Source organism: Coregonus clupeaformis, chromosome 13 (assembly GCF_020615455.1).
Source record: "Coregonus clupeaformis isolate EN_2021a chromosome 13, ASM2061545v1, whole genome shotgun sequence".
Taxonomy (NCBI): Eukaryota; Metazoa; Chordata; class Actinopteri; order Salmoniformes; family Salmonidae; genus Coregonus; species Coregonus clupeaformis.
This window is the reverse complement of record NC_059204.1, coordinates 39,612,035-39,628,543: the sequence shown is the minus strand read 5'-3', so window position 1 is coordinate 39,628,543 and position 16,509 is coordinate 39,612,035. Positions and strand designations below refer to the sequence as shown.

At 41.6% G+C, this 16,509-nt stretch overlaps 2 protein-coding genes and 1 pseudogene across 6 annotated transcripts in view; all 3 read right to left on the bottom strand.

The window, feature by feature from the left end:
- Positions 1 to 15,731, bottom strand: part of LOC121579882 (protocadherin gamma-C5-like) — a 189,514-nt gene extending 173,783 nt beyond the window's left edge. Inside the window, exon 1 of one of the 5 annotated variants that reach the window (XM_045224387.1) lies at positions 13,230 to 15,731. In XM_045224387.1, coding sequence (XP_045080322.1) covers positions 13,230 to 15,620 — 2,391 coding nt within the window. In that variant the 5' untranslated portion in view covers positions 15,621 to 15,731. Of the gene's footprint in view, positions 1 to 866; positions 3,383 to 10,135; positions 12,680 to 13,229 lie in introns of those variants that run through there. The other 4 variants (XM_041894835.2, XM_041894842.2, XM_045224383.1 and 1 more) reach the window with 4 other exon arrangements.
- Positions 3,979 to 6,721, bottom strand: LOC121580023 (protocadherin beta-16-like). The gene is made up of 2 exons (XM_041895103.1): positions 4,178 to 6,721; positions 3,979 to 4,020 (listed from the first exon to the last, which is right to left on the bottom strand). Exons 1-2 carry the CDS (start codon positions 6,578 to 6,580, stop codon positions 3,979 to 3,981), a joined length of 2,445 nt encoding a protein of 814 aa, XP_041751037.1. The 5' UTR covers positions 6,581 to 6,721.
- LOC123492204 lies at positions 7,854 to 9,985 on the bottom strand (annotated as a pseudogene).
- Positions 15,732 to 16,509: the final 778 nt, after the last annotated feature.

Below are 16,509 nucleotides of genomic sequence, written 5' to 3'. Positions count from 1 at the left end.
TGGTAAAATACAGTGCTATTCAACCGAAGAAACGTTTACAACCAGTAGATCAAAATGCACCACGTTAAAATGTTAAGCATGCGACTTTTACATTGCAATAATGAGGTCTCCTCCCTCACTGGAAATTTCAAGAATGGGTGGAGAGATTCATTTTGAAGCTACTGCTGGTGAATAGCGACACTCCGTATAGTTTCATTAAACTGCACAAAATAGTTTGCAATGCTCTCACCAATTGAATGTAGAGTCTGCCACGCATAGGAAAACATGCCGGGTTTAATTGTTTTTATAGATACATAATGTGACCTTTCATATCAACAGAGGTAGACTATTTCAAAATTCAAGATTGTAAAGACCTGAACTCCCTTTTTTGTGTTACAGCCAATGTGAGTCAACATCTTAATCGAATGATCAATGGGAAAAGTAGCCTGTCCATGTATCCTTCAAAAGATCATGCCCATAAAGTAATTCCAAATATAATCACTGGAAAAATGTCCTTTTAAAATCAGGCATTTCTTTCAAAGATATTTCACGTCTCTACCCATTGCAGTTTTTGAAGTAGAGCCAGACTGAGTGCGGAAAGGGGCGCTATCCGTGGTGCTGAAACAGACCTGCGTGTTTTACTAAGTCACATTAAAATGGGTTCAAGATGGGAAAAATAAATACATCCTCAGAGATCATCAGTGATAAAACATGGGACTGAATCAAATGACTGAAAGAGTACAGGAGACAAAACTGTTGTAATAATATTAGCCTAACACACAATTCAGTAAGCTACCTTTAGTTTCATATGATGGACTAGGCAAAACGGCTAAATAAATAAATAAATCATTTTCGTTTATCACAATGTCAAAGCTATGAAATCTCACCTCAGACTGCCCCAAGGTGTTGAACGTGATTATATTTTCTCCAAAAGGTTCATTTAGATTCTTCTTAAGTGTCTGGTCAGCAGGCAGCGTGTTGTCATTGTAAGATCTTGCAAACTTGAAGTCACTGGTGCGTGAGCCTGTTGTCAGGTATGGTTCATAATTGTACGACCTACGTAACGTTCCAGCTGCATCCACCTCTGCATAGTTGGGAGGGAAATACCCGCTGGGAATGGTGACTGCTCCATCAAACAACATTCTAGGCTTTCTCCTACGACAGAACCTCACCGCCAGGATGAGAATAATGAAAGTCAGGAAAAAGGTGGAGACAGAGACCAGTGCGATGATCAAATAGTTAGTCAGATTGGAACTGTCCTCATGAGCCATGTCATTCAGTTCTGGAACTTCAGCCAAATTGTCTGATATGAGTAAATATACATCACAGTTTGTAGAGAGAGAGGGCTGTCCGTTATCTTTCACTGATACAACAAGGTTCTGCTTCATACTGTCAGATTCTGAAAAGTCCCGCTGGGCCCTGATCTCTCCGCTGTGAAGACCAATAGTGAAAAGTCCCGGATCAGTCGATTTCACGATGTGATATGAAAGCCACGCATTCTGTCCAGAGTCAGCATCCACAGCAATCACCTTGGAAACCAGGGAACCCGCCAGAGCAGCTTTGGGGACAATCTCAGTCATCAAGGAGTTTCCTGCTGGAGCAGGGTATAATATCTGGGGAGAGTTATCATTCTCATCTGTTATGAAGACACTCACTGCCACGTTACTGCTGAGTGGAGGAGAACCATTGTCTCTGGCTACAACGTGGACTTTGAAGCTCCTAAACTGCTCATAATCAAATGCTCTCACAGCATGGATCACCCCCGTGTCTCCGTTGATGGATAAAAATGAGGACACCGGAACACCGTTGACCTCACTGGGCAATAGAGAATAGACCACTGTGCCGTTCTGTCTCCAGTCTGGGTCTCTGGCGGTAACAGAACACATAGAGGAGCCAGGCTTGTTATTTTCAGTCACATAGGAGCTGTAGGATTGTTCTTCAAACACAGGATGGTTGTCATTCACGTCTGACACAGATAAATGAACAGTCTTTGAGGAGGATAAAGGTGGAGACCCCTCGTCAGTGGCAGTGATAGTTATGTTATAATCTGATATCATCTCACGGTCTAGTTCACTAGTTGTTACCAGAGAATAATAGTTTTTGATTGAGGGGTTTAATTTGAATGGAACATTTTGTTGAATGGTGCAGCGGACCTGTCTATTTCCCCCAGAGTCTTTATCCTGTACATTAATGATGCCCACCTCTGTGCCAGCTAACACATTCTCTGGGATGGGATTGGTCAAAGATTTAAGAGATATCACTGGGGCATTGTCATTAACATCTGTAATTTCTATGAATATTTTGGCAAAGGAAGTCAATCCCGAGCTATCTTTGGCTTGGATACGCAATTCATGAATTGATTCTTCTTCAAAATCCATCTGTCCTGCTATTCTGATAATTCCCGTTTTAGGGTCAAGAGAAAACAATTTATTTAATTCTTCTGAGATCGGGCCAAATGCGTACGTCACCTCTCCATTTGCCCCCTCGTCTGCATCTGTTGCCGTCACAGTAACAACTATTGACTCTATTGGGGAATTTTCAGGTACACTGACCTTATAGACATTCTGGCTGAACACTGGTTTATTATCGTTAGCATCCAACACAGTGACGTGTATAACTACAGTACCAGATCTCTGTGGAGTCCCACCATCAACAGCAGTAAGTAATAACGTCACCTCCTGCTTTTGTTCTCTATCTAACTCTGTGTCTAACACCAACTCACCATACTTTTCAGCGCCTGGGTTGGTATGAACAGCCAAACTAAAATGGTCGTTCCTTTGTAGTGTGTAGCTTTGAACAGCGTTCAGTCCTATATCTGCATCATGAGCCTGATTCACCGAAAAGCGAGCGCCTTTGACTGCTGACTCTCTGATATCAAACTTAATGATATCTTCCCCAAATAGTGGGCTATTGTCATTAATATCTTGTACCTGTAAGATTATGTTATGTAATTCTAAAGGATTCTCCAGAACCATTTCGTATTTTAGGGTGCATGAAATCCTCCTACCACAAAGCTGCTCCCTGTCTATTATTTCAGCGACGACCAAATCGCCAGTACTGAGATTGATTTCACAATAGCGCTTGCTGCTACCTTGAACATCTAAACGAGCTTTCCGATACATAAGTCGTTTTGCATCCAGTCCCAGATCCTTGGCTATATTTCCTACAACAGATCCGCGTTTCATCTCCTCCAGAACAGAATAGGTCACGTCTCCATAGTTGGTGTGCAGCAGGAAAAGAAACAAAGCCAGGGCGAACAATGAGGCAGAGAACGAAAATCCCTTAAATTCCATTTTCAGATAACACAGCTAATTCCAAATAGGCCAAATAGTGTGGTAAAATACAGTGCTATTCAACCGAAGAAACGTTTACGACCAGTAGATAAAAATGCACCACGTTAAAATGTTAAGCATGCGACTTTTACATTGCAATAATGAGGTCTCCTCCCTCCCTGGAAATGTCAAGAATGGGTGGAGAGATTCATGTTGAAGCTTCTGCTGGTGAATAGCGACACTCCGTGTAGTTTCATTAAACTGCATAAAATAGTTTGCAATGCTCTCACCAATTGAATGGAGAGTCTGCCACGCATAGGAAAACATGCCGGGTTTAATTGTTTTTATAGATACATAATGTGAGCATTCATATCAACAGAGGTAGACTATTTCAAAATTCAAGATTGTGAAGACCTGAACTCCTTTTTTTGTGTTACAGCCCATGTGAGTCAACATCTCAATCGAATGATCAATGGGAAAAGTAGCCTGTCCATGTAGCCTTCAAAAGATCATGCCCATAAAGTAATTCCAAATATAATCACTGGAAAAATGTCCTTTTAAAATCAGGCATTTCTTTCAAAGATATTTCACGTCTCTACCCATTGCAGTTTTTGAAGTAGAGCCAGACTGAGTGCGGAAAGGGGCGCTATCCGTGGTGCTGAAACAGACCTGCGTGTTTTACTAAGTCACATTAAAATGGGTTCAAGATGGGAAAATAAATACATCCTCAGAGATCATCAGTTATAAAACATGGGACTGAATCAAATGACTGAAAGAGTACAGGAGACAAAACTGTTGTAATAATATTAGCCTAACACACAATTCAGTAAGCTACATATAGTTTCATATGATGGACTATGCAAAACTGCTAAATAAATACATAAAGCATTTTCGTTTATCACAATGTCAAAGCTATGAAATCTCACCTCAGACTGCCCCAAGGTGTTGAACGTGATTATATTTTCTCCAAAAGGTTCATTTAGATTCTTCTTAAGTGTCTGGTCAGCAGGCAGCGTGTTGTCATTGTAAGATCTTGCAAACTTGAAGTCACTGGTGCGTGAGCCTGTTGTCAGGTATGGTTCATAATTGTACGACCTACGTAACGTTCCAGCTGCATCCACCTCTGCATAGTTGGGAGGGAAATACCCGCTGGGAATGGTGACTGCTCCATCAAACAACATTCTAGGCTTTCTCCTACGACAGAACCTCACCGCCAGGATGAGAATAATGAAAGTCAGGAAAAAGGTGGAGACAGAGACCAGTGCGATGATCAAATAGTTAGTCAGATTGGAACTGTCCTCATGAGCCATGTCTTTCAGTTCTGGAACTTCAGCCAAGTTGTCTGATATGAGTAAATATACATCACAGTTTGTAGAGAGTGAGGGCTGTCCGTTATCTTTCACTGATACAACAAGGTTCTGCTTCATACTGTCAGATTCTGAAAAGTCCCGCTGGGCCCTGATCTCTCCGCTGTGAAGACCAATAGTGAAAAGTCCCGGATCAGTCGATTTTACGATGTGATATGAAAGCCACGCATTCTGTCCAGAGTCAGCATCCACAGCTATCACCTTGGAAACCAGGGAACCCGCCAGAGCAGCTTTGGGGACAATCTCAGTCATCAAGGAGTTTCCTGCTGGAGCAGGGTATAATATCTGGGGAGAGTTATCATTCTCATCTGTTATGAAGACACTCACTGTCACGTTACTGCTGAGTGGAGGAGAACCATTGTCTCTGGCTACAACGTGGACTTTGAAGCTCCTAAACTGCTCATAATCAAATGCTCTCACAGCATGGATCACCCCCGTGTCTCCGTTGATGGATAAAAATGAGGACACCGGAACACCGTTGACCTCACTGGGCAATAGAGAATAGACCACTGTGCCGTTCTGTCTCCAGTCTGGGTCTCTGGCGGTAACAGAAGACATAGAGGCGCCAGGCTTGTTATTTTCAGTCACATAAGAGCTGTAGGATTGTTCTTCAAACACAGGATGGTTGTCATTCACGTCTGACACAGATAAATGAACAGTCTTTGAGGAGGATAAAGGTGGAGACCCCTCGTCAGTGGCAGTGATAGTTATGTTATAATCTGATATCATCTCACGGTCTAGTTCACTAGTTGTTACCAGAGAATAATAATTTTTGATTGAGGGGTTTAATTTGAATGGAACATTTTGTTGAATGGTGCAGCGGGCCTGTCTATTTCCCCCAGAGTCTTTATCCTGTACATTAATGATGCCCACCTCTGTGCCAGGTAACACATTCTCGGGAATTGGATTTGTCCGAGTTTTTATTAATATCACTGGTGCGTTATCGTTTACGTCAGTAATATCTATCATTACTTTTGTGTATGAAACCAACCCTGCACCATCTTTGGCGAGGACGCGCAGCTCATAAATGGGCTGCTCTTCATAATCAATCGGTCCAGCCAGATTTATAACCCCAGTTTTACAATCGAGGTGAAACAAATTATTCAACTCATCAGAAACTCGACCTAGATCATATATGACATCACCATTTGCTCCCTCGTCTACATCAGTTGCGCGGACTGTTGCTACTACCGTACCTAACGGAGAATTTTCTGGTAGACTGACCTTATACACATCATGGCTAAATACTGGAATATTATCGTTAGCATCCAGCACAGTAACGTGTATAACTACACTACCAGATCTCTGTGGAGTCCCACCATCAACAGCAGTTAGTAATAACGTCACCTCTTGCTGTTGTTCTCTATCCAGTTCTTTCTCTAATACTAACTCGCCATATTTACTTCCATCTCGATCAGCATGAACATTCAAGACAAAATGGTCATTCCTTTGCAAGGAGTAGCTTTGAACTGCATTCTGACCTATATCTGCATCGTGGGCCTCATTAATGGGGAAACGTTCACCTTTATCAGCTGACTCCCTTATTTCCAATTTGATAACATCATCTGCAAACTGTGGTGAATTATCGTTCACATCCTGAATCTGAAGAGATATGCGGTGCAATTCTAAAGGATTTTCAAGAACCATTTCATATTTTAGCCCACATGAATACCTCGGACCGCAAAGCTGCTCCCTATCAATTCTTTCAGCGACAACAAGATCTCCCGAATTCAGGTTAATGTCACAGAAGTGTTTGGTTCCATCCTCTTCTAAACGAGCTTTTCGAGCCGACAGACTCTTAGCATCCAACCCAAGATCCTTGGCTATATTTCCGATCACAGACCCGCGTTTCATCTCCTCTGGAATAGAATAGGTCATGTCGCCATTGCTAATGCGTATTAGGGATAGAACAAAAGCCAGATGGAGGACAAAAGCTGAAACTGTAAATCCAATGTACCCCATTTTCGATGTGCAAACGAAAATATTCCAATTAGAAGGTGAAGGCAACGAAATATGCAGTGTAGGCTACTACAAATATTAGCTAAGATAAATTACCAAACTGAAGAAATTAGATCCTTTTGCCGACTGCTCCTCAGTGATAATGACGCGATAGGGTGTATCCGCCCTTTGAGTAATCTATTAGTGGGTTGAGAAGTGTAGGCTGCCTAACTTTTCTTAGCTGGTGAACAGCGACATCCTGAGTCATTCAAAAAAACAGCACACAATGACACCTGTCGTCTTCTGTCTTATAATTGTATTATCATACAACGATGCTGTAGCCTATGACCTCAGTTAAATACTAATTAGTTATACAGAAAGACGTGGAAAGTAATGTTTGTATGATGTATGAACTCATTTTCATGAATAAGAACAGTCCCATAAGGAAAAAACATTGAGTTAACACTAGTCGCAACTTTGTCCTTTTAGCCAATACAATGCACGGATTCCACTAGCTATCTATGTGTCCTTACTCAACAAACCGATATGTGGTATTTTTCCCTTCGTCATTTGAGTTTGGAAGGATTTAAACCAGGGTTCTTCAATTCCGGTCCTGGAGGGCCGAGACACCTCTGTTTTTCATCCTCTCCTTCTAATCAGGGGCTAATTCAGACCTGGGACACCAGGTGAGTGCAATTAACTACCAGGTAGAAATTAAAAACAGAAGTGTTTCGGCCCTCCAGGACCGGAATTGAAGAACCCTGATTTAAACTAACGTTAAAGTGAAGGAAAAAGTTAAGTCGCTGTCCACATGCATGGTGCTGAAACGTAGCTGACATCAAGAGTTGCTGAATTAGCAATGGGGATGTTTCAGAACGTTAAAACGCAATAGGCCTAAATCTCAATCTACACCAATATATTTATTATGAAATTAGAAATTACAGAAATTGATAATAACATATCTATATGGTCATGGCAAGTTCTCATTTTTAAATGGATTCCATTTAAAAACTCAACATTACATTATCCTCCATTCACTTAATCTAAAATAGCATAGCCTACTGCATGTCAGAATTACTTTGGCCAAATTCAACAAACAGACTTCCATAAAGACGAATAACAATTGCAATGCCTGTTAAATATATGAAACAGGATGCCATAGACAAACAATGAGCAAGCTTCCACCAAAATGATACTCCTATCGAAAAAGAAATCACTGAACGAACATGGTGATGTAAAAAGACAAATCGATACATTTTGAGAATGGGTGTAGTGAACACAGCGATATATTAGCCTACTAGAAAACCTGAATAAATTAAGAGTACCCAGTACTACATTTAAATAGGAACACGATGTAGTCAATAGGTTCTTATGTTTGAATGTGTATTTCTAACTGTGAAAAAACGAAGTATAATTCTAACCAAAAAATAACACCCAATCGCTTATTCGGCATAGCTGTCCTGTTATGCATTGCATTTGCACATTCATTCATTTTCATTCAACCAGGGGTGTTCCACTCGGTAAAAATTCCCACCACTTTCCAATGAGTATTAAATCCAGTGGTCTTACCTCAAGGTACCAAAACGGAAAATGTTCAGGCAAACTGACCTTGTAAACATCCTGGCTAAATACTGGGATATTATCGTTATCATCTAGAAAAGTGAGGTGTGTAACTACAGTACCAGATCTCTGTGGAGTCCCACCGTCAACCGCAGTAAGTAACAAAGTCACCTCCTGTTGTTGTTCTCGATCTAATTCCTTCTCTAATGTCAAATCACCGTATTTTCCTCCGTCTCGATTAGTCTGAACATTAAACAAAAATTGTCATTCCTTTGTAAAGAAAAGCTTTGAACTGCATTCTGACCTATATCTGCATCGTGACCGACGACTCCCACATTTCCAGTTTGATAACATAATCTGCAAACTGGGGTGAATTGTCATTCAGATCTTGAATCTGAAGAGATATGCGATGCAATTCTAATGGATTCTCCAGAACCATTTCATATTTTAGGGTGCATAAAATCCTCCGACAGAGGAGCTGCTCCCTGTATATTATTTCAGTGACAACAAGATCTCCCGAATTCAAAACAATGTCACAATAGTGTTTAGTTCCATCCTCCTCTAAACGAGCTTTTCGAGCCGACAGTCTCTTAGCATCCAACCCCAGATCCTTGGCTATATTTCCGATCACAGATCCGCGTTTCATCTGCTCTGGACTAGCTCACGTCTCCGTTGCTGATGTGTATGATGAAAAGGCAAAAAGCAAGACAAAAAGCAAATACAAAAACCCTAAAGCCTCTGTAGCCCATCTTCAATATCTAATAGCAAATAAGGCCAATTGAGAGTTTAGGCTTGACAAAAAATGGCCCTACTGAAGATTATGCCTAATATAGTCTACAATCAATAGCCGAACGGAAGAAAGGTTACAATGTCTAACCGCTTTTCAGTGAGTACTGGTAATGCGATAGGGTGTATGTAGCCTACTCCCCGATAGGTGGAGGTATATACTTAACTGTACTTAGCTGGTGGAAAGCGACGTCATGAGTCTATCAGAAAAACAGCACTTACAATGCTCATAGGCCTACATTGTTTTCCATATTTCCTTCTTAGAATGTATCCTATTCTCCAAACGCAGACGGCCGTATTAAAACATAAAATATATAGGCTACAAATCAATAGTAAACTCGTCGTAACATGATCATGAGAAGATATGGATGAGGTACGCTATTAGGAAAAACGTACAAAATATGCCTAAATATTCACACAATTCGCCATTAGTTGCAAAAAAATTGTTTTTCCTGGATAATAAAATATTTCAACCATCATCATGAAAACTATCGATTTCACAGTCGATGTTTCATTACTCATCAAAATAATGCTAATTCTTTCGCATTCTGTCGTTGAATTTTTTACCCTTAGACTTCAGTAAAGTAATACATGTCACGTTGCTGTCCACTGGTCTGTTGCTGAAATGTAGCCGACCTCAAGAAAAACGGCAGGCAATGGGGATGTTAATGCACAACGCTAAACACACATCCCTAAGCTATATAATCAAGTTTCAAAATACATTAAATCCACGTCCCAGATCAATACAATTCATTTATTATAAAACGTCTGATTCCTTTTCAAAAGTAGGCTAAATCATGTTTTCCTATCTCCATCAAGCTTTATTGTCAACTTGATCAGAAAATCAGTGAATAAAAGATCACAGGCATACTCAACTAAAAGCAACCGAAACTCCATTGCTTGTTTTAATTATAGGAAACCACAGCCCAAACAAACTAGGAGCAAACTGCTTCCATCAATACAAACCCCTAGTGAATAACTCCTCACAGTGAAGAGAAGAAACAGCTAGCACCTTTTAAACTCTACTAAGCACGCAAAATAACGAGTGAATAAATTCCACATTTTTGCCTACTAAGAAGTCATCATCACCTAAACCAAGTATAGGCCTACTGTTTCTATAGGATAGCATAAGCCATTAAGGCCCAGAATTTATTTTCGACATACCCAACCCATTCTCCCACAATGAAACAACTCACATACAAACGGTGGTATCTCAGATGAGTGAAGGCTTACCTCAGTCGCCTCTCCTGCAGTGTTGAGAGCGATGATACTCCCTTCTAATAATGTATCTGGACATCTTGTCAGTGTCTGATCAGCAGGCAGCGTGCTGTCATTGTAAGATCTGACAAACTTGAAGTCACTGGTATGTGAGCCAGTTGTCAGATATGCGTCATAATTGTAAGAACTACGCAAAGTTCCAGCTCCGTCCACCTCTGCATAGTTGGGAGGGAAATACGCACTGGGAACGGCGACTGCTCCATCAAACAGCATTGTAGGCTTTCTCCTACGACAGAACCTCACTGCCAGGATGAGAATAATGAAAGTCATGAAAAAGGTGGAGACAGAGACCAGTGCGATGATCAAATAGGAAATTAGTTTGGAACTATCTTCATAAGCCCTGTCTTTCAGTTCTGGAACTTCAGCCAAGTTGTCTGATATGAGTAAATACACATCACAACGTGTAGAGCGAGAGGGCTGTCCGTTATCTTTCACTGATATAACAAGGTTCTGCTTCGTACTGTCAGATTCAGAAAAGTCCCGCTGTACCCTGATCTCTCCGCTGTGGATACCAATAGTGAAAAGTCCCGAATCAGTCGATTTTACGATCTGATATGACAGCCAAGCGTTCTGTCCAGAGTCAGCATCCACAGCTATCACCTTGGAAACCAGGGACCCCGCAAGAGCAGCTTTGGGGACCATCTCAGTCATCAAGGAGTTCCCTGCTGGAGCAGGGTATAATATCTGGGGAGAGTTATCATTTTCATCTGTTATGAAGACACTCACAGTCACGTTACTGCTGAGTGGAGGTGAACCATTATCTTTGGCTACAACGTGGACTTTGAAGCTCCTAAACTGCTCATAATCAAATGCTCTCACAGCATGGATCACCCCCGTGTCTCCGTTGATGGATAAAAATGAGGACACCGGAACACCGTTGACCTCACTGGGCAATAGAGAATAGACCACCGTGCCGTTCTGTCTCCAGTCTGGGTCTCTGGCAGTAACAGAACACATAGAGGAGCCAGGCTTGTTATTTTCAGTCACATAGGCGCTGTAGGATTGTTCTTCAAACACTGGTGGGTTGTCATTCACATCAGAAACAATTAACGTAATAGTTTTAAAAGATGACAGTGGAGGAGATCCTTCATCGGTTGCAATAAGAGTGATGTTGTAGTCGGACTGTGTCTCACGATCCAGTTCCACAGCAGTTATTAGGGAAACATGGTTTTTGATTGATGGGGACAATTTGAAGGATGTGTTCTGCTCAATAGAACATCTTACTTTGCTGTTGGACTCAGAATCTTTGTCCTGTACATAAATTAAGGCAACCTCTGTACCGGCTGGTGAGTTTTCTGGGAATGGTGATTTGAATGACTTAATAAGAATGACTGGGGCGTTGTCATTAATATCAGTGACATCAACAATAACTTTACATGAAGCAGCCTGACCTGCTCCATCTTTAGCTTTAACCCGCAGCTCAAATGACGATGTATCTTCAAAATCTATCATCGCTTTTATTTTAATCTCTCCACTTTTTGGATCAATAGAGAAAGTATTTTTAGTTTTGATAGAAATATGACTAAATTCATATGTAACCTCTCCATTCGCCCCTTCATCTGCATCGCTGGCACTGACAGTGACCACCGCAGTACCCAATGGAGAGTTTTCAGGCACACTCACCTTATAAATAGACTGCGTAAAAACAGGGACATTATCATTAGCATCTAGTACCCGGACCTGTATAACTACTGTGCCAGATGTCTGTGGCTTTCCGCCATCATAAGCTGTCAGAATAAGTGATAGCTCATCCTGTTTTTCCCGGTCTAGTTCATGCTCTAGTACTATCTCTGCATATTTACTCGTATCAGCACTTGTGTGAACATACAAGGTGAAATGTTCATTTGCCGAAAGTGTATAACCCTGAACTGAATTGACTCCCGTATCTGTGTCGAGGGCCTCATCAATGGAAAATCGCTTTCCTTTGTCGGCCGATTCACTGATCTCTAATTTGATTACCTCATTGGGAAATGTTGGGAAATTATCGTTAACATCTTGGACTTCAAGTGTGACACGGTGCAACTCTAGAGGATTTTCCAAAAATAAGTCAAAATGCAAAGCACACGACGGCCTTTGTCCGCACAGCTCTTCTCTGTCCATCCGCTCGTTCACAATCAAATCCCCAGTCTGGTGGTTAATGTCGCAGTATCGTGTACTACCTTCGAATTCGATCCTTGGTCTTCTGGTCGACAGTGTTTTTACATCCATGCCCAAATCCTGAGAAAATCTCCCAACCACAGAACCTCGTTTCATTTCCTCTGCAATTGAATAGCGAATATCCCCAACACACTGATGGACTGTCAGTAATAGGAAGACAAAGGTGGTCCATAGCCCTCGCCTCAATATGGAACCTCTTTTATATTCCATAATCAATTCAGATTAATCAAATTATCCCAAACCTCTTACTATAGACTATATATATATATAAAAACGTCTGCAAATATGACCTCTACCTAGGTAAGGGTATCCAACGCGAAAGGCTTTAAGGAAGAAAATATTCACCAGACAAAAGATAACGACGGATTGGGGGCAGGAGTGGGTGGGTTTCAATCAGTCATTTTTTGTAAGCCAACAGCGACACACTGTGTTACATATCAACATTTACTAAATAAAGGAACGATTTCATTACCAGAGTAGGACATCATAGGCCTATCCATGCTGTAGGCTAATTTGTAATATGCATACTCAAATTAACAATATGTGAAGCTGAATTGATCTAATAATCATACTCTTCAGCCTATAAGAAGTCCAATGATGATGTCATGATTAATACAGACCTGCTGCAAACAGAAAACTATGGGGATACAAAGAGATAATGGGGAAAATAGGCCTACAATTCTGAAGAGTTTCAAACGACATGCTGAAATTGTATGCTTTAGACCGACGGTATTGAAAGGGGGTTCAGGGTAATACAGTTTGCTCAACAGTTTGCACAATTAAAAACAATAAACACAAGAAATGTAAGCAACATGTCTAAGAAAACAATCATGTTTTTGGGCTCAGATTAAGAGACAGCATACAGTACTAGCAAAACGATTTACAATCCTACCTCGTTCAAGTTCTTGGTGTCCACTAACGAATCTTGATCTTTGCTTTCTTTCCTCAGTGTCTGAACAGCAGGCAGTGTACTGTCATTGTAAGATCTGACAAACTTGAAGTCACTGGTGCCTGAGCCCGTTGTCATGTATGCATCATAATTATAAGAACTACGCAGAGTTCCAGCTCCATCCACCTCTGCATAGTTGGAAGGGAAATACCCGCTGGGAATGGCGACTGCTCCATCAAACAACATTCTAGGCTTTCTCCTACGACAGAACCTCACGGCCAGGATGAGAATAATGAAAGTCAGGAAAAAGGTGGAGACAGAGACCAGTGCGATTATCAAATAGGAAGTTAGTTTGGAACTATCTTCATAAGCCATGTCTTTCAGTTCTGGAACTTCAGCCAAGTTATCTGATATGAGTAAATACACATCACAACTTGTAGAGAGAGAGGGCTGTCCGTTATCCTTTACTAATATAACAAGGTTCTGCTTCATACTGTCAGATTCAGAAAAGTCCCGCTGTGCCCTGATCTCTCCGCTGTGGAGACCAATAGTGAAAAGTCCCGGATCAGTCGATTTCACGATCTGATATGACAGCCAAGCGTTCTGTCCTGAGTCAGCATCCACAGCGATCACCTTGGAAACCAGGGACCCTGCCAGAGCAGTTTTGGGGACCATCTCAGTCATCAATGAGTTCCCTGCTGGAGCAGGGTATAATATCTGGGGAGAGTTATCATTCTCATCTGTTATGAAGACACTCACAGTCACGTTACTGCTGAGTGGAGGAGAACCATTATCTCTGGCTACAACGTGGACTTTGAAACTTCTGAACTGCTCATAATCAAATGCTCTTGCAGCATGGATCACCCCCGTGTCTCCGTTGATGGTTAGAAATGAGGAAACCAGAACACCGTTGACCTCACTGGGCAATAGAGAATAAACTACTGTGCCGTTCTGTCTCCAGTCTGGATCTCTGGCAGTAACAGAACATATAGAGGAGCCAGGCTTGTTATTTTCAGTCACATAGGCGCTGTAGGATTGTTCTTCAAACACAGGTGGGTTGTCATTTATATCAGAAATTTGGAAACTCAAAATAACACTTGAAGACAATGACGGCGTTCCTCCATCCGCTGATATTATGATGACATCATATTCAGATATTTGCTCCCGATCCAGGGTTGCGCTGCTTATTAAGGTAAAGTAGTTTTTAATTGAGGATTGGAGTTTAAAAGGTAGGTTTTCCGCAATGAAGCACTTCACTCTGCTGTTCTCTCCATGGTCATGATCCTTTACATTAATAACAGCTATTTCAATGCCCACTGGGATGTTCTCTGGAATCGGATTGATGACTGATTTCACAGTTATTGTGGGTGCATTGTCATTTATGTCAGATATTTCAACAATTACTTTGCAGTGTCCAGCCTGCCCCCCGCCATCCTCCGCCTGTATCTCCACTTCATAAGAGGAGGCCTTTTCGTGGTCAAGCTCGCCAATTGCAGTAATCTCCCCACTGTTTTGGTCAATATTGAATAAACGCTTTGTGTTTTCAGACGCATGATTAATGTAATATGTTATTTGACCATTAGCACCCTCATCTTTATCAGTTGCGCTTACCTTGAGCAGGGAGGTACCTTGTGGTGAATTTTCAAAAACGGTTACCGTATACAGAGCTTGCGAGAATATTGGACCGTTATCATTTACATCAATTACGAGAACATTTATTGTAACACTACCAGACCGAAGTGGATTCCCCCCGTCAATTGCCGTTAGCATTAGAGAATGTTCGCCTTCCTTCTCTCGGTCGAGACTATTTTGCAATACAATTTCAACATACCTTTCTTTGCTGATTTTTGCATCTAAAATAAAATAATCATTTTGACCAAGCACATAGCTTTGAACTGAGTTAATGCCTACATCTAAATCGCGAGCAGAAGCTATTTTATATCTACTGCCTGTTGTTGCATATTCGCTTATTTCCAGTTTGATTAAATCCTTGGGGAAAAGAGGTGCGTTGTCATTTATGTCCTGTATTTCCAGCCCAATATTGTGCAGCTCCAAAGGATTTTCCAGGATGAACTCAAAATGCAAGATACAGGGTGCGGTAGTTTCACAAAGCGTCTCCCTGTCGATTCTCTCTAGAACAATGAGATCTCCGGAGTCCAAGTCGACTCCACAGTACCGTTTCTCTCCCTGGTAATCAACTCGGGCCTTCCGAACCCTCAGTCGCTTAAGATCCAAACGAAGGTCACTACTTAAGCTCCCGATTACATGTTTTGTCTTTGTCTCCTCTGGAACAGAATATCGAATGTCCGCAAAAGAGGCCTGCATGATAGCAAGCAAAAACATAGCACACTGCACACGCCATTTAGATCCGCATGATGTAGTAGATACCGACATCTTCACTTATGGCAATCACAGAAAAATGAAAAATGATGTAAATAAGCACAGTACCTACACGAAATCCCAAAGGCCAATGGTCTGTTTTACAGTACCCCGCGTTATGCTCCGCGAGGAAATGGCTGTGTGGATAAATCCTGCTCATATACTGTAGCTCAAAACGAAATGGGAGTGTTCTAAGACCCAAAGCATAGAGTTGGCGAGGAGCGACGCCATGAGGCTACAGGAAAGAACGCAGGAGCGATTAGTGTACACACTCTGACTACATGGTCAATACAACTGAATCTAGTCGCCGTGCAGCCTTTAAAGGTGGAATAATGAGTTAGAGAGGCCTATTCCATAATTTTTGAGTGTAGTTTACAATCTGAAGTTTTAATGGAAGAAACCGGACTACTAATTCGTAGATTACTTAGATTAGTTTGCCCTAGCCGTAGCTTGTAACAGAAAACAGCCGGTCAGAAAATACTCCGCTCGCAGTGCAGCATAGCGAGACCACTTCAGCACCCTGGACAGCCGCAGCAGAACGAGTGCCGGATAGAGGGAAAGGAAGGTTTGACCTTGTAAACACAGCGGGCAGTGACATTTTCAACATATTGCTACAGGGAAAAACAGAACCACAACAGCATCAGTACACCACGAAAGCATGATTTCTTAGATAAACACAATTCCTTAATGCTGCATGTGATATAATCCCCAGCTATATGTTCAGATCTAATTTGGTTAGGATAAGCAGGTTGTACAACCCATCTCATAAAGAAGTCAGCCAGAATCTCTCTCCAGGCATATCACTGCCACAAACTGGTAACTGCCTAAATAAAGGAAACGCCAACATGGTGTCTTAATAGGGCGTTGGGCCACCACGAGGCGCCAGAACAGCTTCAATGCGCCT